We start from the raw sequence: 19,707 nt of genomic DNA, 5'->3' as shown, positions 1-19,707 counted from the left end.
TGTAGGTTTCTACTGTATGGTTGGGACTCTGTAGGTTTCTACTGTATGGTTGGGACTGTAGGTTTCTACTGTATGGTTGGGACTCTGTAGGTTTCTACTGTATGGTTGGGACTCTGTAGGTTTCTACTGTATGGTTGGGACTCTGTAGGTTTCTACTGTATGGTTGGGACTCTGTAGGTTTCTACTGTATGGTTGGGACTCTGTAGGTTTCTACTGTATGGTTGGGACTCTGTAGGTTTCTACTGTATGGTTGGGACTCTGTCGGTTTTTACTGTATGGTTGGGACTCTGTAGGTTTCTACTGTATGGTTGGGACTCTGTCGGTTTTTACTGTATGGTTGGGACTCTGTAGGTTTTTACTGTATGGTTGGGACTCTGTAGGTTTTTACTGTATGGTTGGGACTCTGTAGGTTTCTACTGTATGGTTGGGACTCTGTAGGTTTTTACTGTATGGTTGGGACTCTGTAGGTTTCTACTGTATGGTTGGGACTCTGTAGGTTTCTACTGTATGGTTGGGACTCTGTAGGTTTCTACTGTATGGTTGGGACTCTGTAGGTTTCTACTGTATGGTTGGGACTCTGTAGGTTTCTACTGTATGGTTGGGACTCTGTTGGTTTCTACTGTATGGTTGGGACTGTAGGTTTCTACTGTATGGTTGGGACTCTGTAGGTTTCTACTGTATGGTTGGGACTCTGTAGGTCTCTACTGTATGGTTGGGACTCTGTAGGTTTCTACTGTATGGTTGGGACTCTGTAGGTTTCTACTGTATGGTTGGGACTCTGTAGGTTTCTACTGTATGGTTGGGACTCTGTAGGTTTCTACTGTATGGGTGGGACTCTGTAGGTTTCTACTGTATGGGACTCTGTAGGTTTCTACTGTATGGTTGGGACTCTGTAGGTTTCTACTGTATGGTTGGGACTGTAGGTTTCTACTGTATGGTTGGGACTCTGTAGGTTTCTACTGTATGGTTGGGACTCTGTAGGTTTCTACTGTATGGGTGGGACTCTGTAGGTTTCTACTGTATGGGACTCTGTAGGTTTCTACTGTATGGTTGGGACTCTGTAGGTTTCTACTGTATGGTTGGGACTCTGTAGGTTTCTACTGTATGGGTGGGACTCTGTAGGTTTCTACTGTATGGGACTCTGTAGGTTTCTACTGTATGGGACTCTGTAGGTTTCTACTGTATGGTTGGGACTCTGTAGGTTTCTACTGTATGGTTGGGACTGTAGGTTTCTACTGTATGGTTGGGACTGTAGGTTTCTACTGTATGGTTGGGACTCTGTAGGTCTCTACTGTATGGTTGGGACTCTGTAGGTTTCTACTGTATGGTTGGGACTCTGTAGGTTTTTACTGTATGGTTGGGACTCTGTAGGTTTCTACTGTATGGTTGGGACTCTGTAGGTTTCTACTGTATGGTTGGGACTCTGTAGGTTTCTACTGTATGGTTGGGACTCTGTAGGTCTCTACTGTATGGTTGGGACTCTGTAGGTTTCTACTGTATGGTTGGGACTCTGTAGGTTTCTACTGTATGGTTGGGACTCTGTAGGTTTCTACTGTATGGTTGGGACTCTGTAGGTCTCTACTGTATGGTTGGGACTCTGTAGGTTTCTACTGTATGGTTGGGACTCTGTAGGTTTCTACTGTATGGTTGGGACTCTGTAGGTCTCTACTGTATGGTTGGGACTCTGTAGGTTTCTACTGTATGGTTGGGACTCTGTAGGTTTCTACTGTATGGTTGGGACTCTGTAGGTTTCTACTGTATGGTTGGGACTCTGTAGGTTTCTACTGTATGGGTGGGACTCTGTAGGTTTCTACTGTATGGGACTCTGTAGGTTTCTACTGTATGGTTGGGACTCTGTAGGTTTCTACTGTATGGTTGGGACTGTAGGTTTCTACTGTATGGTTGGGACTCTGTAGGTTTCTACTGTATGGTTGGGACTCTGTAGGTTTCTACTGTATGGGTGGGACTCTGTAGGTTTCTACTGTATGGGACTCTGTAGGTTTCTACTGTATGGTTGGGACTCTGTAGGTTTCTACTGTATGGTTGGGACTCTGTAGGTTTCTACTGTATGGGTGGGACTCTGTAGGTTTCTACTGTATGGGACTCTGTAGGTTTCTACTGTATGGTTGGGACTCTGTAGGTTTCTACTGTATGGTTGGGACTCTGTAGGTTTCTACTGTATGGTTGGGACTGTAGGTTTCTACTGTATGGTTGGGACTGTAGGTTTCTACTGTATGGTTGGGACTCTGTAGGTCTCTACTGTATGGTTGGGACTCTGTAGGTTTCTACTGTATGGTTGGGACTCTGTAGGTTTCTACTGTATGGTTGGGACTCTGTAGGTTTCTACTGTATGGTTGGGACTCTGTAGGTTTCTACTGTATGGTTGGGACTCTGTAGGTTTCTACTGTATGGTTGGGACTCTGTAGGTCTCTACTGTATGGTTGGGACTCTGTAGGTTTCTACTGTATGGTTGGGACTCTGTAGGTTTCTACTGTATGGTTGGGACTCTGTAGGTCTCTACTGTATGGTTGGGACTCTGTAGGTTTCTACTGTATGGTACTCAGTAGATATGTGGGAGTAGAGGAGGGCCTGATATGTTATGAAATCTGTTGTGAAATCTGTTTGTATTGTCATGTTTTAGCTGGACCCCAGAAAGAGTAGCTGCTGCCTTGGCAGGAAGTAATGGGGATCCATAATAAACCCCAGAAAGAGTAGCTGCTGCCTTGGCAGGAAGTAATGGGGATCCATAATAAACCCCAGAAGGAGTAGCTGCTGCCTTGGCAGGAAGTAATGGGGATCCATAATAAACCCCAGAAACAGTAGCTGCTGCCTTGGCAGGAAGTAATGGGGATCCATAATAAACCCCAGAAAGAGTAGCTGCTGCCTTGGCAGGAAGTAATGGGGATCCATAATAAACCCCAGAAAGAGTAGCTGCTGCCTTGGCAGGAAGTAATGGGGATCCATAATAAACCCCAGAAAGAGTAGCTGCTGCCTTGGCAGGAAGTAATGGGGATCCATAATAAACCCCAGAAAGAGTAGCTGCTGCCTTGGCAGGAAGTAATGGGGATCCATAATAAACCCCAGAAAGAGTAGCTGCTGCCTTGGCAGGAAGTAATGGGGATCCATAATAAACCCCAGAAAGAGTAGCTGCTGCCTTGGCAGGAAGTAATGGGGATCCATAATAAACCCCAGAAAGAGTAGCTGCTGCCTTGGCAGGAAGTAATGGGGATCCATAATAAACCCCAGAAAGAGTAGCTGCTGTCTTGGCAGGAAGTACTGGGGATCCATAATAAACCCCAGAAAGAGTAGCTGCTGCCTTGGCAGGAAGTAATGGGGATCCATAATAAACCCCAGAAGGAGTAGCTGCTGCCTTGGCAGGAAGTAATGGGGATCCATAATAAACCCCAGAAAGAGTAGCTGCTGCCTTGGCAGGAAGTAATGGGGATCCATAATAAACCCCAGAAAGAGTAGCTGCTGCCTTGGCAGGAAGTAATGGGGATCCATAATAAACCCCAGAAAGAGTAGCTGCTGCCTTGGCAGGAAGTAATGGGGATCCATAATAAACCCCAGAAAGAGTAGCTGCTGCCTTGGCAGGAAGTAATGGGGATCCATAATAAACCCCAGAAAGAGTAGCTGCTGCCTTGGCAGGAAGTAATGGGGATCCATAATAAACCCCAGAAGGAGTAGCTGCTGCCTTGGCAGGAAGTAATGGGGATCCATAATAAACCCCAGAAGGAGTAGCTGCTGCCTTGGCAGGAAGTAATGGGGATCCATAATAAACCCCAGAAAGAGTAGCTGCTGCCTTGGCAGGAAGTAATGGGGATCCATAATAAACCCCAGAAAGAGTAGCTGCTGCCTTGGCAGGAAGTAATGGGGATCCATAATAAACCCCAGAAACAGTAGCTGCTGCCTTGGCAGGAAGTAATGGGGATCCATAATAAACCCCAGAAAGAGTAGCTGCTGTCTTGGCAGGAAGTAATGGGGATCCATAATAAACCCCAGAAAGAGTAGCTGCTGCCTTGGCAGGAAGTAATGGGGATCCATAATAAACCCCAGAAAGAGTAGCTGCTGCCTTGGCAGGAAGTAATGGGGATCCATAATAAACCCCAGAAAGAGTAGCTGCTGCCTTGGCAGGAGGTAATGGGGATCCATAATAAACCCCAGAAAGAGTAGCTGCTGTCTTGGCAGGAAGTAATGGGGATCCATAATAAATACAAATACTGTATGGTGAGTGTTGTTTCTTCCAGAGGCCTCCATGTATCTTCCCATGACTCCCATCATGAACAAGCACCGTAAATCCCTCAACCTGCTGCACGTGTCCCAGCACACACCACTCCATCCACACCACCACCACACGCCACATCAACAACAGCCCAAGGTCAGTTCATCTACGACAACAACCCACCACATCACACCACTCCATCCACACCACCACCACACACCACATCAACAACAGCCCAAGGTCAGTTCATCTACGACAACAACCCACCACACACCACATCAACAACAGCCCAAGGTCAGTTCATCTACGACAACAACCCACCACATCACACCACTCCATCCACACCACCACCACACACCACATCAACAACAGCCCAAGGTCAGTTCATCTACCCCAACAACCCACCACACGCCACATCAACAACAGCCCAAGGTCAGTTCATCTACGACAACAAACCACCACACACCACATCAACAACAGCCCAAGGTCAGTTCATCTACGCCAACAACCCACCACATCACACCACTCCATCCACACCACCACCACACACCACATCAACAACAGACTCCAGTACTGTCTCTCTGGTGCTCTGTGTGTTTGGATCCTCTAATGTGTGTGTGTGTGTGTGTGTGTGTGTGTGTGTGTGTGTGTGTGTGTGTGTGTGTGTGTGTGTGTGTGTGTGTGTGTGTGTGTGTGTGTGTGTGTGTGTGTGTGTGTGTGTGTGTGTGTGTGTGTGTGTGTGTGTGTGTGTGTGTGTGTGTGTGTGTGTGTGTGTGCATGCGCACATGTGTGTATTTGTGTGTGTCTGTGTATCTTTGCTCTCAGGCTCCCAGTATTGCAGACCTCCACCTGCCGCGAGACTCCCAGGGTAACACAGACTTTGGGTCTCTGGTGAGACAGTTGAAGGAGTGTCCCACACTGCAGGACCAGGCAGACATACTATATATCCTCTGTGTGATGAAAGGTACTGGTTTAGATCAGGGGCAAACTGTAAACGTCCACTATCATTTCTACACACTCTCTATTTAGTTGTAGGTGTTCAATGTGGCCTGGAGTTTTTTACATTTTTTTACACAAAATAATATTTTTCCACATTTTTTGGTTTTACTCCAACCTCCTGCGGTCGGATCAAATGGGACATATTTTTCCCACCCCTGGATTAGTTGGTGTCGGGTTGAATTGAATCTTTGAATTGAATCAAATTGAATTGAATTCTCTACATGTTTAGGTTTAAATTACACTGAATTGACTCCTCTGATTGAATTGAACTGAATGAAATGTAATTCCCTCTAACCTGAAAGGTGCTGATTGGCTGGTGGACGTGGGGGGTCAGGGCGGGGTCAGTGTGAGGTGTCTCCTGGAGGAGCTGTATGCCCAGGCTGGGGCCAACAAGGAGTGGGGTCTGATCAGATACATCTCTGGTATCCTGAGGAAGAGAGTGGAGGTGCTGGCTGAGGCCTGTACAGATCTCATCTCCCACCACAAGCAGCTGACAGTGGGGTTACCACCGGAGCCCAGGGAGAAAGTCATCTCGGCGCCTCTTCCTCCAGAAGAACTCAACTCTCTGATCTATGAGGCCAGTGGGCAGGACATCAGCATCGCTGTGCTCACTCAGGTACATCACATTATAACTGGGATTATATAAGATGCTTACAGATGCCATTTCCGTCCAAACTCTCTGCCCGACGCGAGTCTAGCTCGACATGTTAAAGCAAACTTTGGTCAGTTTTGTAACAAGTCTCTGCGATGAAGGGAAAGTAACGACTGCTGTATTGTGATAATGCAGGAGATCATGGTGTACCTGGCCATGTACGTCCGCTCCCAGCCGGCTCTGTTTGGGGACATGCTGCGTCTCCGAATCGGACTCATCATGCAGGTGATGGCTACAGAGCTGGCCCGCAGTCTACACTGCTCAGGTAGGGTTCAGTCTACACTGCTCGGGTAGGGTTCAGTCTATACTGCTCAGGTAGGGTTCAGTCTATACTGCTCAGGTAGGGTTCAGTCTACACTGCTCAGGTAGGGTTCAGTCTACACTGCTCAGGTAGGGTTCAGTCTACACTGCTCGGGTAGGGTTCAGTCTACACTGCTCAGGTAGGGTTCAGTCTACACTGCTCAGGTAGGGTTCAGTCTACACTGCTCGGGTAGGGTTCAGTCTACACTGCTCGGGTAGGGTTCAGTCTATACTGCTCGGGTAGGGTTCAGTCTACACTGCTCTCAGCTACACTGCTCAGGTAGGGTTCAGTCTACACTGCTCAGGTAGGGTTCAGTCTACACTGCTCAGGTAGGGTTCAGTCTACACTGCTCAGGTAGGGTTCAGTCTACACTGCTCAGGTAGGGTTCAGTCTACACTGCTCAGGTAGGGTTCAGTCTACACTGCTCAGGTAGGGTTCAGTCTACACTGCTCAGGTAGGGTTCAGTCTATACTTCTCAGGTAGGGTTCAGTCTACACTGCTCAGGTAGGGTTCAGTCTACACTGCTCGGGTAGGGTTCAGTCTACACTGCTCGGGTAGGATTCAGTCTATACTGCTCAGGTAGGGTTCAGTCTACACTGCTCAGGAAGGGTTCAGTCTACACTGCTCAGGAAGGGTTCAGTCTACACTGCTCAGGAAGGGTTCAGTCTACACTGCTCAGGAAGGGTTCAGTACCATTCTTAGAATGGTAGAATAATCAGCTGTGTTCTAAAGACCTCAGTAGACTCACCATCTGAATAGGGCTCTGGTAGTTCTTTCAGGTAGACCTGGTTAGTAGTGACACTACTGTATCTGGATGTTGAGCTGAATGGCCTTTGGAGTGGAAGTGCCTGGGGAGTTTTTACAGAGTCTCTCTACTCAGCGTTACAGGTGTCTCTCTTTCCGTCCTCTGCAGGGGAGGAGGCCTCTGAGAGCCTGATGAACTTGAGTCCATCAGACATGAAGAACCTGCTGCACCACATCCTCAGTGGGAAGGAGTTTGGGGTGGAGAGGAGCAGTGAGTCTTTCCCAATCCCACATCGACCCCTAGCCCCGACACCTACATAGACCCCTAGCCAGGACCACTACATAGACCCCTACATAGACCCCTACATAGACCCCTACATAGACCCCTAGCTCCGACACCTACATAGACCCCTACATAGACCCCTACATCGACCCCTAGCTCCGACACCTACATAGACCCCTACATAGACCCCTACATAGACCCCTAGCTCCGACACCTACATAGACCCCTACATAGACCCCTAGACCCCTAGCCCCGACAACTACATAGACCCCTACATAGACCCCTAGCCAGGACCCCTACATAGACCCCTACATAGACCCCTACATAGACCCCTAGCCCCGACAACTACATAGACCCCTAGCCAGGACCACTACATAGACCCCTACATAGACCCCTACATAGACCCCTAGCCCCGACAACTACATAGACCCCTAGCCAGGACCACTACATAGACCCTACATAGACCCCTACATAGACCCCTACATAGACCCCTAGCCCCGAGGACTACATAGACCCCTACATAGACCCCTAGCCAGGACCCCTACATAGACCCCTACATAGACCCCTACATAGACACCTACATAGACCCCTAGCTCCGACACCTACATAGACCCCTAGCCAGGACCACTACATAGACCCCTACATAGACCCCTACATAGACCCCTACATAGACCCCTAGCCCCGACAACTACATAGACCCCTAGCCAGGACCACTACATAGACCCCTACATAGACCCCTACATAGACCCCTACATAGACCCCTAGCCCCGACAACTACATAGACACCTACATAGACCCCTACATAGACCCCTACATAGACCCCTACATAGACCCCTACATAGACCCCTAGCCAGGACCACTACATAGACCCCTACATAGACCCCTACATAGACCCCTACATAGACCCCTAGCCAGGACCACTACATAGACACCTACATAGACCCCTACATAGACCCCTACATAGACCCCTACATAGACCCCTACATAGACCCCTACATAGACCCCTACATAGACCCCTAGCCAGGACCACTACATAGACCCCATAGAGCCCTACATAGACCCCTACATAGACCCCTAGCCAGACCACTACATAGACACCTACATAGACCCCTACATAGACCCCTACATAGACCCCTACATAGACCCCTACATAGACCCCTAGCCAGGACCCTACATAGACCCCTACATAGACCCCTACATAGACCCCTACATAGACCCCATAGCCCGACACCTACATAGACCCCTAGCCAGGACCACTACATAGACCCCTACATAGACCCCTACATAGACCCCTACATAGACCCCTAGCCCCGACAACTACATAGACACCTACATAGACCCCTACATAGACCCCTACATAGACCCCTACATAGACCCCTACATAGACCCCTAGCCAGGACCACTACATAGACCCCTACATAGACCCCTAGCTCCGACACCTACATAGACCCCTAGCCAGGACCACTACATAGACCCCTACATAGACCCCTACATAGACCCCTACATAGACCCCTAGCCCCGACAACTACATAGACACCTACATAGACCCCTAGCCAGGACCACTACATAGACCTCTAGCCCTGACCCCCGAACCCTACATAGACCCCTACATAGACTCCTAACCCCGACCCCTACATAGACCCCTAGCTCCGACACCTACATAGACCCCTAGCCAGGACCACTACACAGACCCCTACATAGACCCCTACATAGACCCCTAGCCCCGACAACTACATAGACCCCTACATAGACCCCTTGCCCCGACACCTACATAGACCCCTACATAGACCCCTACATAGCCCCCTACATAGACCCCTACATAGACCCCTACATAGCCCACTACATAGACCCCTACATAGCCCCCTACATAGACCCCTAGCCCCAACCCCTACATAGACCCCTAACCCCGACCCCTAGCCCCGACCCCTAACCCCGACCCCTAGCCCCGACCCCTACATAGACCTCTACATATACCCCTTGCCCCGACACCTACATAGACCCCTACATAGCCCCCTAGCCCCGACCCCTAAATGGACCCCTACATAGACCCCTACATAGCCCCTAGCCCCGACCCCTACATAGACCCCTACATAGACCCCTACATAGCCCCCTAGCCCCGACCCCTACATAGACCCTACATAGACCCCTACATAGCCCCCTAGCCCCGACCCCTACATAGACCCTAGCACCGACCCCTACATAGACCCCTACATAGACCCCTAGCCCCGACCCTACATAGACCCCTACATAGACCCCTACATAGACCCCTACATAGACCCCTAGCCCCGACCCCTACATAGCCAGCATTAGTAGTTTCTACAGTATTAATACATTTCCCGATTCTTCTCAAATCTTTCCAGGTGTACTGGTATCTTTGCAGGTGTACTGGTATCTTTGCAGGTGTACTGGTATATTTGCAGGTGTACTGGTATCTTTGCAGGTCTACTGGTATCTTTGCAGGTGTAGTACTATTCTATTGAATCAAATGAATTGTTGTGTCTGTCTCCCTTTCTCCTGTGTCAGTGCGTCCTATGCAGTCCTCGGCCACCAGCCCGGCTGTCTCCATCCATGAGCTGGGTCACACTGGGGCCACTAAGACGGAGCGCACCGGCATCCGCAAGCTGAAGCGTGAGATCAAACAGGTATGGTCACGTCAGCTGACTATTGCATGTCATGAAGAGTATCTACATCAGGGGTCTCCAACAGGTCCATCACCAGCTACCAGTAACTCCCAGTCTACCTATGAGTAGCTCGCCAAACTATTCTGAAAAAGCATTTATTTTTCACGTGTTCTACCGCAAACTGTCATAAACAAATCTCACTAGTATTAGACAAGTCAAGCTCCCGGCTACTATCCAATCAAATCCACGTTGACATTCATCCACTCCTGATGAGCCACAACTGGCTGAAATCAGTTTTGGGCTTTTGTGTCTGCGTGGTGTGGGCTTTTGTGTCTGCGTGGTGTGGGCTTTTGTGTCTGCGTGGTGTGGGCTTTTGTGTCTGCGTGGTGTGGGCTTTTGTGTCTGTGTGGTGTGGGCTTTTGTGTCTGCGTGGTGTGGGCTTTTGTGTCTGCGTGTGTGGGCTTTTGTGTCTGTGTGGTGTGGGCTTTTGTGCTAGTTAGGGATTATAATAACTGTGGTAGACAGAATGGAATTTGGGAACATACAAACATATATTTGAAAGCTAGGAAAAAATGTACGTGTGTGAAATGTTTCATAATTTAAAAGTAGCTCTCATGTTGGAGCTGATTTTTTGACCTATAATATAATCTGCAGGTTGGTGGTGGGCTCTTTGTGTCTGGTTGGTAGACCTGGGCTCTATAATATAATCTACAGGTTGGTATAGACCTAATGCTCTTTATAATCTACAGGTTAGTATAGACCTAATGCTCTATAATATAATCTGCAGGTTAGTATAGACCTAATGCTCTATAATATAATCTGTTAGTATGGACTAATGCTCTATAATATAATCTACAGGTTAGTATGGACCTAATCCTCTATAATATAATCTACAGGTTAGTATAGACCTAATGCTCTATAATATAATCTACAGGTTAGTATGGACCTAATCCTCTATAATATAATCTACAGGTTTTATAGACCTAATCCTCTATAATATAATCTACAGGTCTGTGTAGACCTAATGCTCTATAATATAATCTACAGGTTAGTATAGACCTAATGCTCTATAATATAATCTACAGGTTAGTATGGACCTAATGCTCTATAATATAATCTACAGGTTAGTATAGACCTAATGCTCTATAATATAATTTGTTAGTATAGACTTAATGCTCTATAATATAATCTACAGGTTAGTATAGACCTAATCCTCTATAATATAATCTACAGGTTAGTATAGACCTAATCCTCTATAATATAATCTACCGGTTAGTATAGACCTAATGCTCTATAATATAATCTACAGGTTAGTATAGACCTAATGCTCTATAATATAATCTACAGGTTAGTATAGACCTAATGCTCTATAATATAATCTACAGGTTAGTATAGACCTAATCCTCTATAATATAATCTACAGGTTAGTATAGACCTAATCCTCTATAATATAATCTACAGGTTAGTATAGACCTAATGCTCTATAATATAATCTACAGGTTAGTATAGACCTAATGCTCTATAATATAATCTACAGGTTAGTATAGACCTAATGCTATATCAAGTAATCTAAGGTTAGTACAGACCTAATCCTCTATCATTTAATCTACAGGTTAGTATAGACCAAATCCTCTATAATTTAATCTATAGGTTAGTATAGACTGAATGCTCTATCATTTAATCTACAGGTTAGTACAGACCTAATGCTCTATAATTTAATCTACAGGTTAGTATAGACCTAATGCTCTATAATATAATCTACAGGTTAGTACAGACCTAATCCTCTATAATATAATCTACAGGTTAGTATAGACCTAATGCTCTATCATTTAATCTACAGGTTAGTACAGACCTAATCCTCTATAATTTAATCTACAGGTTAGTATAGACCTAATGCTCTATCATTTAATCTACAGGTTAGTACAGACCTAATCCTCTATAATTTAATCTACAGGTTAGTATAGACCTAATGCTCTATCATTTAATCTACAGGTTAGTACAGACCTAATCCTCTATAATTTAATCTACAGGTTAGTATAGACCTAATCTATCATTTAATCTATAATATAATCTATAATTTAACAGGTTAGACCTAATCCTCTATAATATAATCTAGGTTAGACATAATCCTCTATAATATAATCTAAAGGTTAGTATAGACCTAATCCTCTATAATATAATCTACAGGTTAGTATAGACATAATGCTCTATAATATAATCTACAGGTTAGTATAGACCTAATCCTCTATAATATAATCTACAGGTTAGTATAGACATAATCCTCTATAATATAATCTACAGGTTAGTATAGACCTAATCCTCTATAATATAATCTACAGGTTAGTATAGACCTAATCCTCTATAATATAATCTACAGGTTAGTATAGACCTAATCCTCTATAATATAATCTACAGGTTAGTAAGACATAATCCTCTATAATATAATCTACAGGTTAGTATAGACCTAATCCTCTATAATATAATCTACAGGTTAGTAAAGACATAATCCTCTATAATATAATCTACAGGTTAGTAATATAACTACAGGTTAATCCTCTATAATATAATCTACAGGTTACTATAGGCCTAATACTCTATAATATAATTCAGGTTGTATGTTTAATTCTAGTTAGACCTAACTATAATATAATCTACAGAATGACCTAATCCTCTATTTAATCTATAGTTAGTAATAATGCTGTAATGTTGTATGGTTCTAATTGCAGTTGGATGATACTCTTTCTGTATGTTTGATTCTAGTTAGTAGTTAATAGTCATAATGCCTCATAAGCTGTAATCTCCACAGCCAGACCATAATAGTCATATTGCCTCATCAGCTGTAATCTCCACAGCCAGACCATAATGAAACCAACTATCATAACATGACATGAAGCCGCCAGCTGAAAGCCCATTCATACCAGCTGTACTAGAATACAGTCAGTAGTGCCTTACCTCATGCTGAGCTGCTGATCATGTTTGCCTGTTTTCTAGCCCACATCTTTAACTGTGTCTGATGTTTGATCATAATCTAAACTGTATTTACAAGGTGTGAGTTTGACTTTCCTTCACGCCGTCATCCCCTCCTTCTGTGTCTCTCCCTCGACGACAACATGACGTCTTCTCCGTGTTGATCCTTTCCAGATGAGTAACAGTGGCTATTCCATCAGCAGCAACGTCACCTCTCCCCGTTCCACGGTAAAACCATGAACCACGTCTCCCTCATTGTCCCGTGTTCACTAAACCACGCAGACGAGGTTCACTCTGAACGGTTGTCTTTCTTCGTTACATTGCCTTATGCTTACTGTACTAACATGTACTGGCCTGTAGCATGCTGGTGTCGTCATGGTAACATGTACTGGCCTGTAGCATGCTGGTGTCGTCATGGTAACATGTACTGGCCTGTAGCATGCTGGTGTCGTCATGGTAACAAGTACTGGCCTGTAGCATGCCGGTGTCGTCATGGTAACATGTACTGGCCTGTAGCATGCTGGTGTCGTCATGGTAACATGTACTGGCCTGTAGCATGCTGGTGTCGTCATGGTAACATGTACTGGCCTGTAGCATGCTGGTGTCGTCATGGTAACATGTACTGGCCTGTAGCATGCCGGTGTCGTCATGGTAACATGTACTGGCCTGTAGCATGCTGGTGTCGTCATGGTAACATGTACTGGCCTGTAGCATGCCGGTGTCGTCATGGTAACATGTACTGGCCTGTAGCATGCCGGTGCCGTCATGGTAACATGTACTGGCCTGTAGCATGCTGGTGTCGTCATGGTAACATGTACTGGCCTGTAGCATGCTGGTGTCGTCATGGTAACATGTACTGGCCTGTAGCATGCTGGTGCCGTCATGGTAACATGTACTGGCCTGTAGCATGCCGGTGCCGTCATGGTAACATGTACTGGCCTGTAGCATGCTGGTGTCGTCATGGTAACATGTACTGGCCTGTAGCATGCTGGTGCCGTCATGGTAACATGTACTGGCCTGTAGCATGCTGGTGCCGTCATGGTAACATGTACTGGCCTGTAGCATGCTGGTGTCGTCATGGTAACATGTACTGGCCTGTAGCATGCTGGTGTCGTCATGGTAACATGTACTGGCCTGTAGCATGCTGGTGCCGTCATGGTAACATGTACTGGCCTGTAGCATGCTGGTGCCGTCATGGTAACATGTACTGGCCTGTAGCATGCCGGTGCCGTCATGGTAACATGTACTGGCCTGTAGCATGCTGGTGTCGTCATGGTAACATGTACTGGCCTGTAGCATGCCGGTGTCGTCATGGTAACATGTACTGGCCTGTAGCATGCTGGTGCCGTCATGGTAACATGTACTGGCCTGTAGCATGCTGGTGTCGTCATGGTAACATGTACTGGCCTGTAGCATGCCGGTGTCGTCATGGTAACATGTACTGGCCTGTAGCATGCTGGTGTCGTCATGGTAACATGTACTGGCCTGTAGCATGCCGGTGTCGTCATGGTAACATGTACTGGCCTGTAGCATGCTGGTGTCGTCATGGTAACATGTACTGGCCTGTAGCATGCGGTGCCGTCATGGTAACATGTACTGGCTTGTAGCATGCCGGTGTCGTCATGGTAACATGTACTGGCATGTAGCATGCTGGTGTCATCATGGTAACATGTACTGGCCTGTAGCATGCTGGTGTCGTCATGGTAACATGTACTGGCTTGTAGCATGCTGGTGTCGTCATGGTAACATGTACTGGCCTGTAGCATGCCGGCCCATGTTGACTCCTACCCTTTGGGTGGTGGACCATTCTTGATACACACAGGAAACTGTTGAGCGTGAAACACACAGCAGCGTTGCAGTTCTTTACACAAACCGGTGTGCCTGGCACCTACTCCCATACCCCGTTCAAAGGCACTTAAATCTGTTGTCTCATGGTAACATTCACCCTCTGAATGGCACAAATACACAACCCGTATCTCAAGGCTTAAAATCCTTCTTTGACCTGTCTCCTCCCGTTCATCTGTACTGATTTGAAGTGGATTTAACAAGTTACATCAACAAGGGCTCATAGCTTTCACCTGGTGTGTGTGTGTGTGTGTGTGTGTGTGTGTGTGTGTGTGTGTGTGTGTGTGTGTGTGTGTGTGTGTGTGTGTACCGCAGCATGAGTACTGTGTACGTTAATGAACACGTATCTCCCCCTGTAGCGGTGCAGCAGCCCCTCCACCCCCAGTGGTATCCTGTCCCCTGTAGGCCCCGGGGGGTCAGACAGCCACCTGCAGTGGGAGGAGCGGCAGGGCCAGTGGCTGAGGAGGAGACGGCTGGATGGGGCCATCAACAGGGTCCCAATGGGCTTCTACCAGAAGGTGTGGAAGATCCTGCAGAAGTGTCCGGCCTGTCAATAGATGGAATCGTGCTGCCTTCCTCTGGCACTACCAACCCATATCTCAAGGTCAGTCTGTCAATAGATGGATACGTGCTGCCTTCCTCTACTACCAGAGAGGTATGTAGTGTCAGTCTGTCAGATGGATAGCTTTCACTACCAGAGAGGTATGTAGTGTCAGTCTGTCAATAGATGGATACGTGCTGAACCTTCTCTACTACCAGAGAGGTATGTAGTGTCAGTCTGTCTATAGATGGATACGTGCTCCACTAGCAGAGAGGTATGTAGTGTCAGTCTGTCAATAGATGGATACGTGCTGCCTTCCTCTACTACCAGAGAGGTATGTAGTGTCAGTCTGTCTATAGATGGATACGTGCTTCCACTACCAGAGAGGTATGTAGTGTCAGTCTGTCAATAGATGGATACGTGCTGTCTTCCTCTACTACCAGAGAGGTATGTAGTGTCAGTCTGTCTATAGATGGATACGTGCTGCTTCCCACTACCAGAGAGGTATGTAGTGTCAGTCTGTCAATAGATGGATACGTGCTGTCTTCCTCCACTACCAGAGAGGTATGTAGTGTCAGTCTGTCTATAGATGGATACATGCTGTCTTCCTCCACTACCAGAGAGGTATGTAGTGTCAGTCTGTCAATAGATGGATACGTGCTCTGTCAGTCTGTCTATAGATGGATACGTGCTCCACTACCAGAGAGGTATGTAGTGTCAGTCTGTCTATAGATGGATACGTGCTCTTCCTCTACTACCAGAGAGGTATGTAGTGTCAGTCTGTCTATAGATGGATACGTGCTGCCTTCCTCTACTACCAGAGAGGTATGTAGTGTCAGTCTGTCTATAGATGGATACGTGTGTCTTCCTCCACTACCTGTCTTTCTTCCTCCACTACCAGAGAGGTATGTAGTGTCAGTCTGTCTATAGATGGATACGTGCTGTCTTCCTCCACTACCAGAGAGGTATGTAGTGTCAGTCTGTCTATAGATGGATATGTGCTCTACTACCAGAGAGGTATGTAGTCAAATCAATAGATTGATCAAATGGTATTTATATAGCCCTTTTTACAACTCCATTAATAATGTGCAGTAACCCCCCTAGACCCCCAAACAGCAGCACGACATCAAGGAACATCTCTCAGTGTTTCACATTTAGAACAAATGTAGCTTCCTATAATAGTAGGAAATAAGATTTCCTTTCAGACACTGTGATTGGCACAGACAGATCCCTTGATGGAGATTCCATCTGTGTCTGGGAAAGCGTTCTGACTCTTGACGTCGTGTCCCTGCCTGCCAGATGACAGAAGGTGAGATCAAGTTTGCGGTGCACGTGGAGTCTGTTCTGAACCACGTCCCCCAGCCAGAGTACCGACAGCTGCTGGTGGAGGCTGTGATGGTGCTGACGCTGGTGGCTGACATGGATGTGGACAACATCGGAGGAATCATCCTGATCGACCGCATCGTACACATGGCCAATGACCTCTTCTTACAGGACCAGGTAAGTCTGAGCCAGAACGGCCCATAGGGGAGGAGCCTATTTCCTGTTTCTGTAGCGTGATGTACGATAAACTACACCCTCTGGAACATCTGCAGGCAGAGACGCATCGGGTCCTATTTTAAAGTGTTTGGTTTGACACGACCGGGGATCGAACCCCCACGCTTCCAATCTCAGGTTGGAAACTATTCCCACAAGGCCACAGAGATGGTCACTAGAAAGTGATGTCCTATAAAGGGTTAATGTGTAATGGTCACTAGAAAGTAGTGTCCTTAAAGGGTTAATGTGTAATGGTCACTAGAAAGTAGTGTCCTGTAAAGGGTTAATGTGTAATGGTCACTAATGTCCTGAAAGTTAATGTGTAATGTCACTGTAAAGGGTTAATGTGTAATGGTCACTAGAAAGTAATGTCCTGTAAAGGGTTAATGTGTAATGGTCACTAGAAAGTAATGTCCTGTAAAAGGTTAAGTAATGTCCTGTAAATGGTTAATGTGTAATGGTCACTAGAAAGTAATGTCCTGTAAAGGGTTAATGTGTAATGGTCACTAGAAAGTAAATGGTTAATGTGTAATGGTCACTAGAAAGTAGTGTCCTGTAAAGGGTTAATGTGTAATGGTCACTAGAAAGTAAATGGTTAATGTGTAATGGTCACTAGAAAGTAGTGTCCTGTAAAGGGTTAATGTGTAATGGTCACTAGAAAGTAAAGGGTTAATGTGTAATGGTCAGTAGTGTCCTGTAAAGGGTTAGAAAGTAAATGGTTAATGTGTAATGGTCACTAGAAAGTAATGTCCTGTAAAGGGTTAATGTGTAATGGTCACTAGAAAGTAATGTCCTGTAAATGGTTAGTGTCCTATAAATGGTTAATGTGTAATGGTCACTAGAAAGTAGTGTCCTATAAAGGGTTAATGTGTAATGGTCACTAGAAAGTAAATGGTTAATGTGTAATGGTCACTAAGTAATGTCCTGTAAAGGGTTAATGTGTAATGGGTCAGTTCAGTGATGTCTGTCCTATAAAGGGTTAATGTGTAATGGGCCAGTTCAGTGATGTCTGTCCTGTATCGTTGCCATATTATCATGTTCACTAGAGTCACGTGTCTCTTCCTGACTCGTCCATATGTCTATCATAACATAACATGGTGTCAGAAGTGGGATCCGATCCCCACCTCTCAGTTTGTAGTAAGACCTATCCTCTAACTATAGACAACGTGATCTGTATCTACCTATCAGCCATGTCCTCTATGTTCCAGAGGACCCATGGAGCCAACGAGTACTTCCTGGAGAAGGATCCAGCCACGGGGATATGCCACTTCTTCTATGACAGCGCCCCTAGTGGCAGCTACGGTACCATGACCTACCTCTCCAAGGCTGTGGTCACATACCTACAAGACTTCCTGCCACAGTCTACCTGTCTCATGCAATGAGGTCTCAGACTGGGTTTGATGTAGAGCACTCTCTCCCTGGCCTCGCAGGCAGCTAATCAAGAGAGTCTAGTCAAGTAATATATTATAGTGTGGAACGAAATACTACTGCCTCGTTCCAATTCTCCCCAAGTGTACACTCGTTCACTCCCATTCAAGGATGATTTAAAATCATTGGGATTGAATTCTTGAAGTGAATGAGTGCACACTTCAGAGAGAAGGGGGTGAACTAGACTTAGGTAGGAAGTTGGATGGGGTTTGACCTATGACCTATGACTAAGATATTCACAACACACACTCTACTCAAAGGAGTTTTATTGCAGCTAATTGATTGATTATAATCAATAATATAGCAGGTTTAAAATTAAATATATAATTAATTATAATTAAATATATGTTTGTTTTTTATTTTGAGTGTTGGATGACACACGGTACTAAAATTATTTATAATTTTAACATTTAATATATATGTGTAAATCAGACGGAGTTGTTTAAAACAATCTAATATGATATAATGAGTGTATCCCTCCTCTATTGTATCATTCTCACCCTGTGTTGTGGGGTTATAAACCTATCCAGAAGTTACTGTGTTATCCCGTGTTGAAGTACTGCAGCTGACTGTACCTTTCATCCCACTTTACAACGACATTTACCTCTCATGTTATCTGAGGTGTGGCTCATCATCACCACTGTGTCACAAATACTGTGCATTTATCCATAACGAAGCATGTCAGCAATGCCTTCATAGCTGCTAATGTGTATGTGAACGTTTATCTGAAGTAAACATAATGACAATGTGATTATACTATAACATGGTTGAATCAGTCCAACAGTGGTTATGCCATATTTCAGCCGTAGTCATTTAGTACCTGTGTGTTAGACATTAGCATCCCCGTAGTCATTCAGTACAATACTGTGTGTTAGACATTAGCATCCCCGTAGTCATTCAGTACAATACTGTGCATTTAGACATTAGCATCCCCGTAGTCATTCAGTACAAGACTGTGTGTTAGACATTAGCATAATGTGTATCATTCAGTACAATACTGTGTGTTAAACATAATACAATGTGTTATTCAGTACAATACTGTGTGTTGAACATTAGCATCCAACAGTAGTCATTCAGTACAATACTTGTGTTAGACATTAGCATCCCCGTAGTCATTCAGTACAATACTGTGTGTTAGACATTAGCATCCAGTACAATACGTAGTCATTCAGTACAATACTGTGTGTTAGACATTAGCATCCCCGTAGTCATTCAGTACAATACTGTGTGTTAGACATTAGCATCCCGTAGTCATTCAGTACAATACTGTGTGTTAGACATTAGCATCCCCGTAGTCATTCAGTACAATACTGTGTGTTAGACATTAGCATCCCCGTAGTCATTCAGTAGACATTAGCATTCAGTACAATACTGTGTGTTAGACATTAGCATCCCCGTAGTCATTCAGTACAATACTGTGTGTTAGACATTAGCATCCCCGTAGTCATTCAGTACAATACTGTGTGTTAGACATTAGCATCCCCGTAGTCATTCAGTACAATACTGTGTGTTAGACATTAGCATCCCCGTAGTCATTCAGTACAATACTGTGTGTTAGACATTAGCAT

The 19,707-nt window shown here is 45.5% G+C and overlaps 1 protein-coding gene across 2 annotated transcripts in view; it reads left to right on the top strand.

Moving 5' to 3' along the window:
• LOC124018960 (phosphorylase b kinase regulatory subunit alpha, liver isoform-like) overlaps positions 1 to 18,376 on the top strand; it is a 40,981-nt gene extending 22,605 nt beyond the window's left edge. The window contains exons 21-31 of one of the 2 annotated variants that reach the window (XM_046334293.1): positions 4,248 to 4,378; positions 5,048 to 5,186; positions 5,524 to 5,837; positions 6,009 to 6,138; positions 7,088 to 7,189; positions 9,725 to 9,843; positions 12,964 to 13,017; positions 14,994 to 15,180; positions 15,243 to 15,289; positions 16,475 to 16,675; positions 17,920 to 18,376. In XM_046334293.1, the coding sequence (XP_046190249.1) occupies positions 4,248 to 4,378; positions 5,048 to 5,186; positions 5,524 to 5,837; positions 6,009 to 6,138; positions 7,088 to 7,189; positions 9,725 to 9,843; positions 12,964 to 13,017; positions 14,994 to 15,180; positions 15,243 to 15,289; positions 16,475 to 16,675; positions 17,920 to 18,093 (1,598 nt within the window). In that variant the 3' untranslated portion in view covers positions 18,094 to 18,376. The remainder of the gene's footprint in view (positions 1 to 4,247; positions 4,379 to 5,047; positions 5,187 to 5,523; positions 5,838 to 6,008; positions 6,139 to 7,087; positions 7,190 to 9,724; positions 9,844 to 12,963; positions 13,018 to 14,993; positions 15,181 to 15,242; positions 15,290 to 16,474; positions 16,676 to 17,919) is intronic. The other variant, XM_046334292.1, reaches the window with a different exon arrangement.
• Positions 18,377 to 19,707: the final 1,331 nt, after the last annotated feature.

The sequence above is a fragment of the Oncorhynchus gorbuscha genome, unplaced genomic scaffold (genome assembly GCF_021184085.1).
Source record: "Oncorhynchus gorbuscha isolate QuinsamMale2020 ecotype Even-year unplaced genomic scaffold, OgorEven_v1.0 Un_scaffold_592, whole genome shotgun sequence".
NCBI lineage: Eukaryota > Metazoa > Chordata > Actinopteri > Salmoniformes > Salmonidae > Oncorhynchus > Oncorhynchus gorbuscha.
The sequence above is the reverse complement of the archived record's forward strand: the minus strand, read 5'-3'. Positions and strand labels throughout refer to the sequence as shown.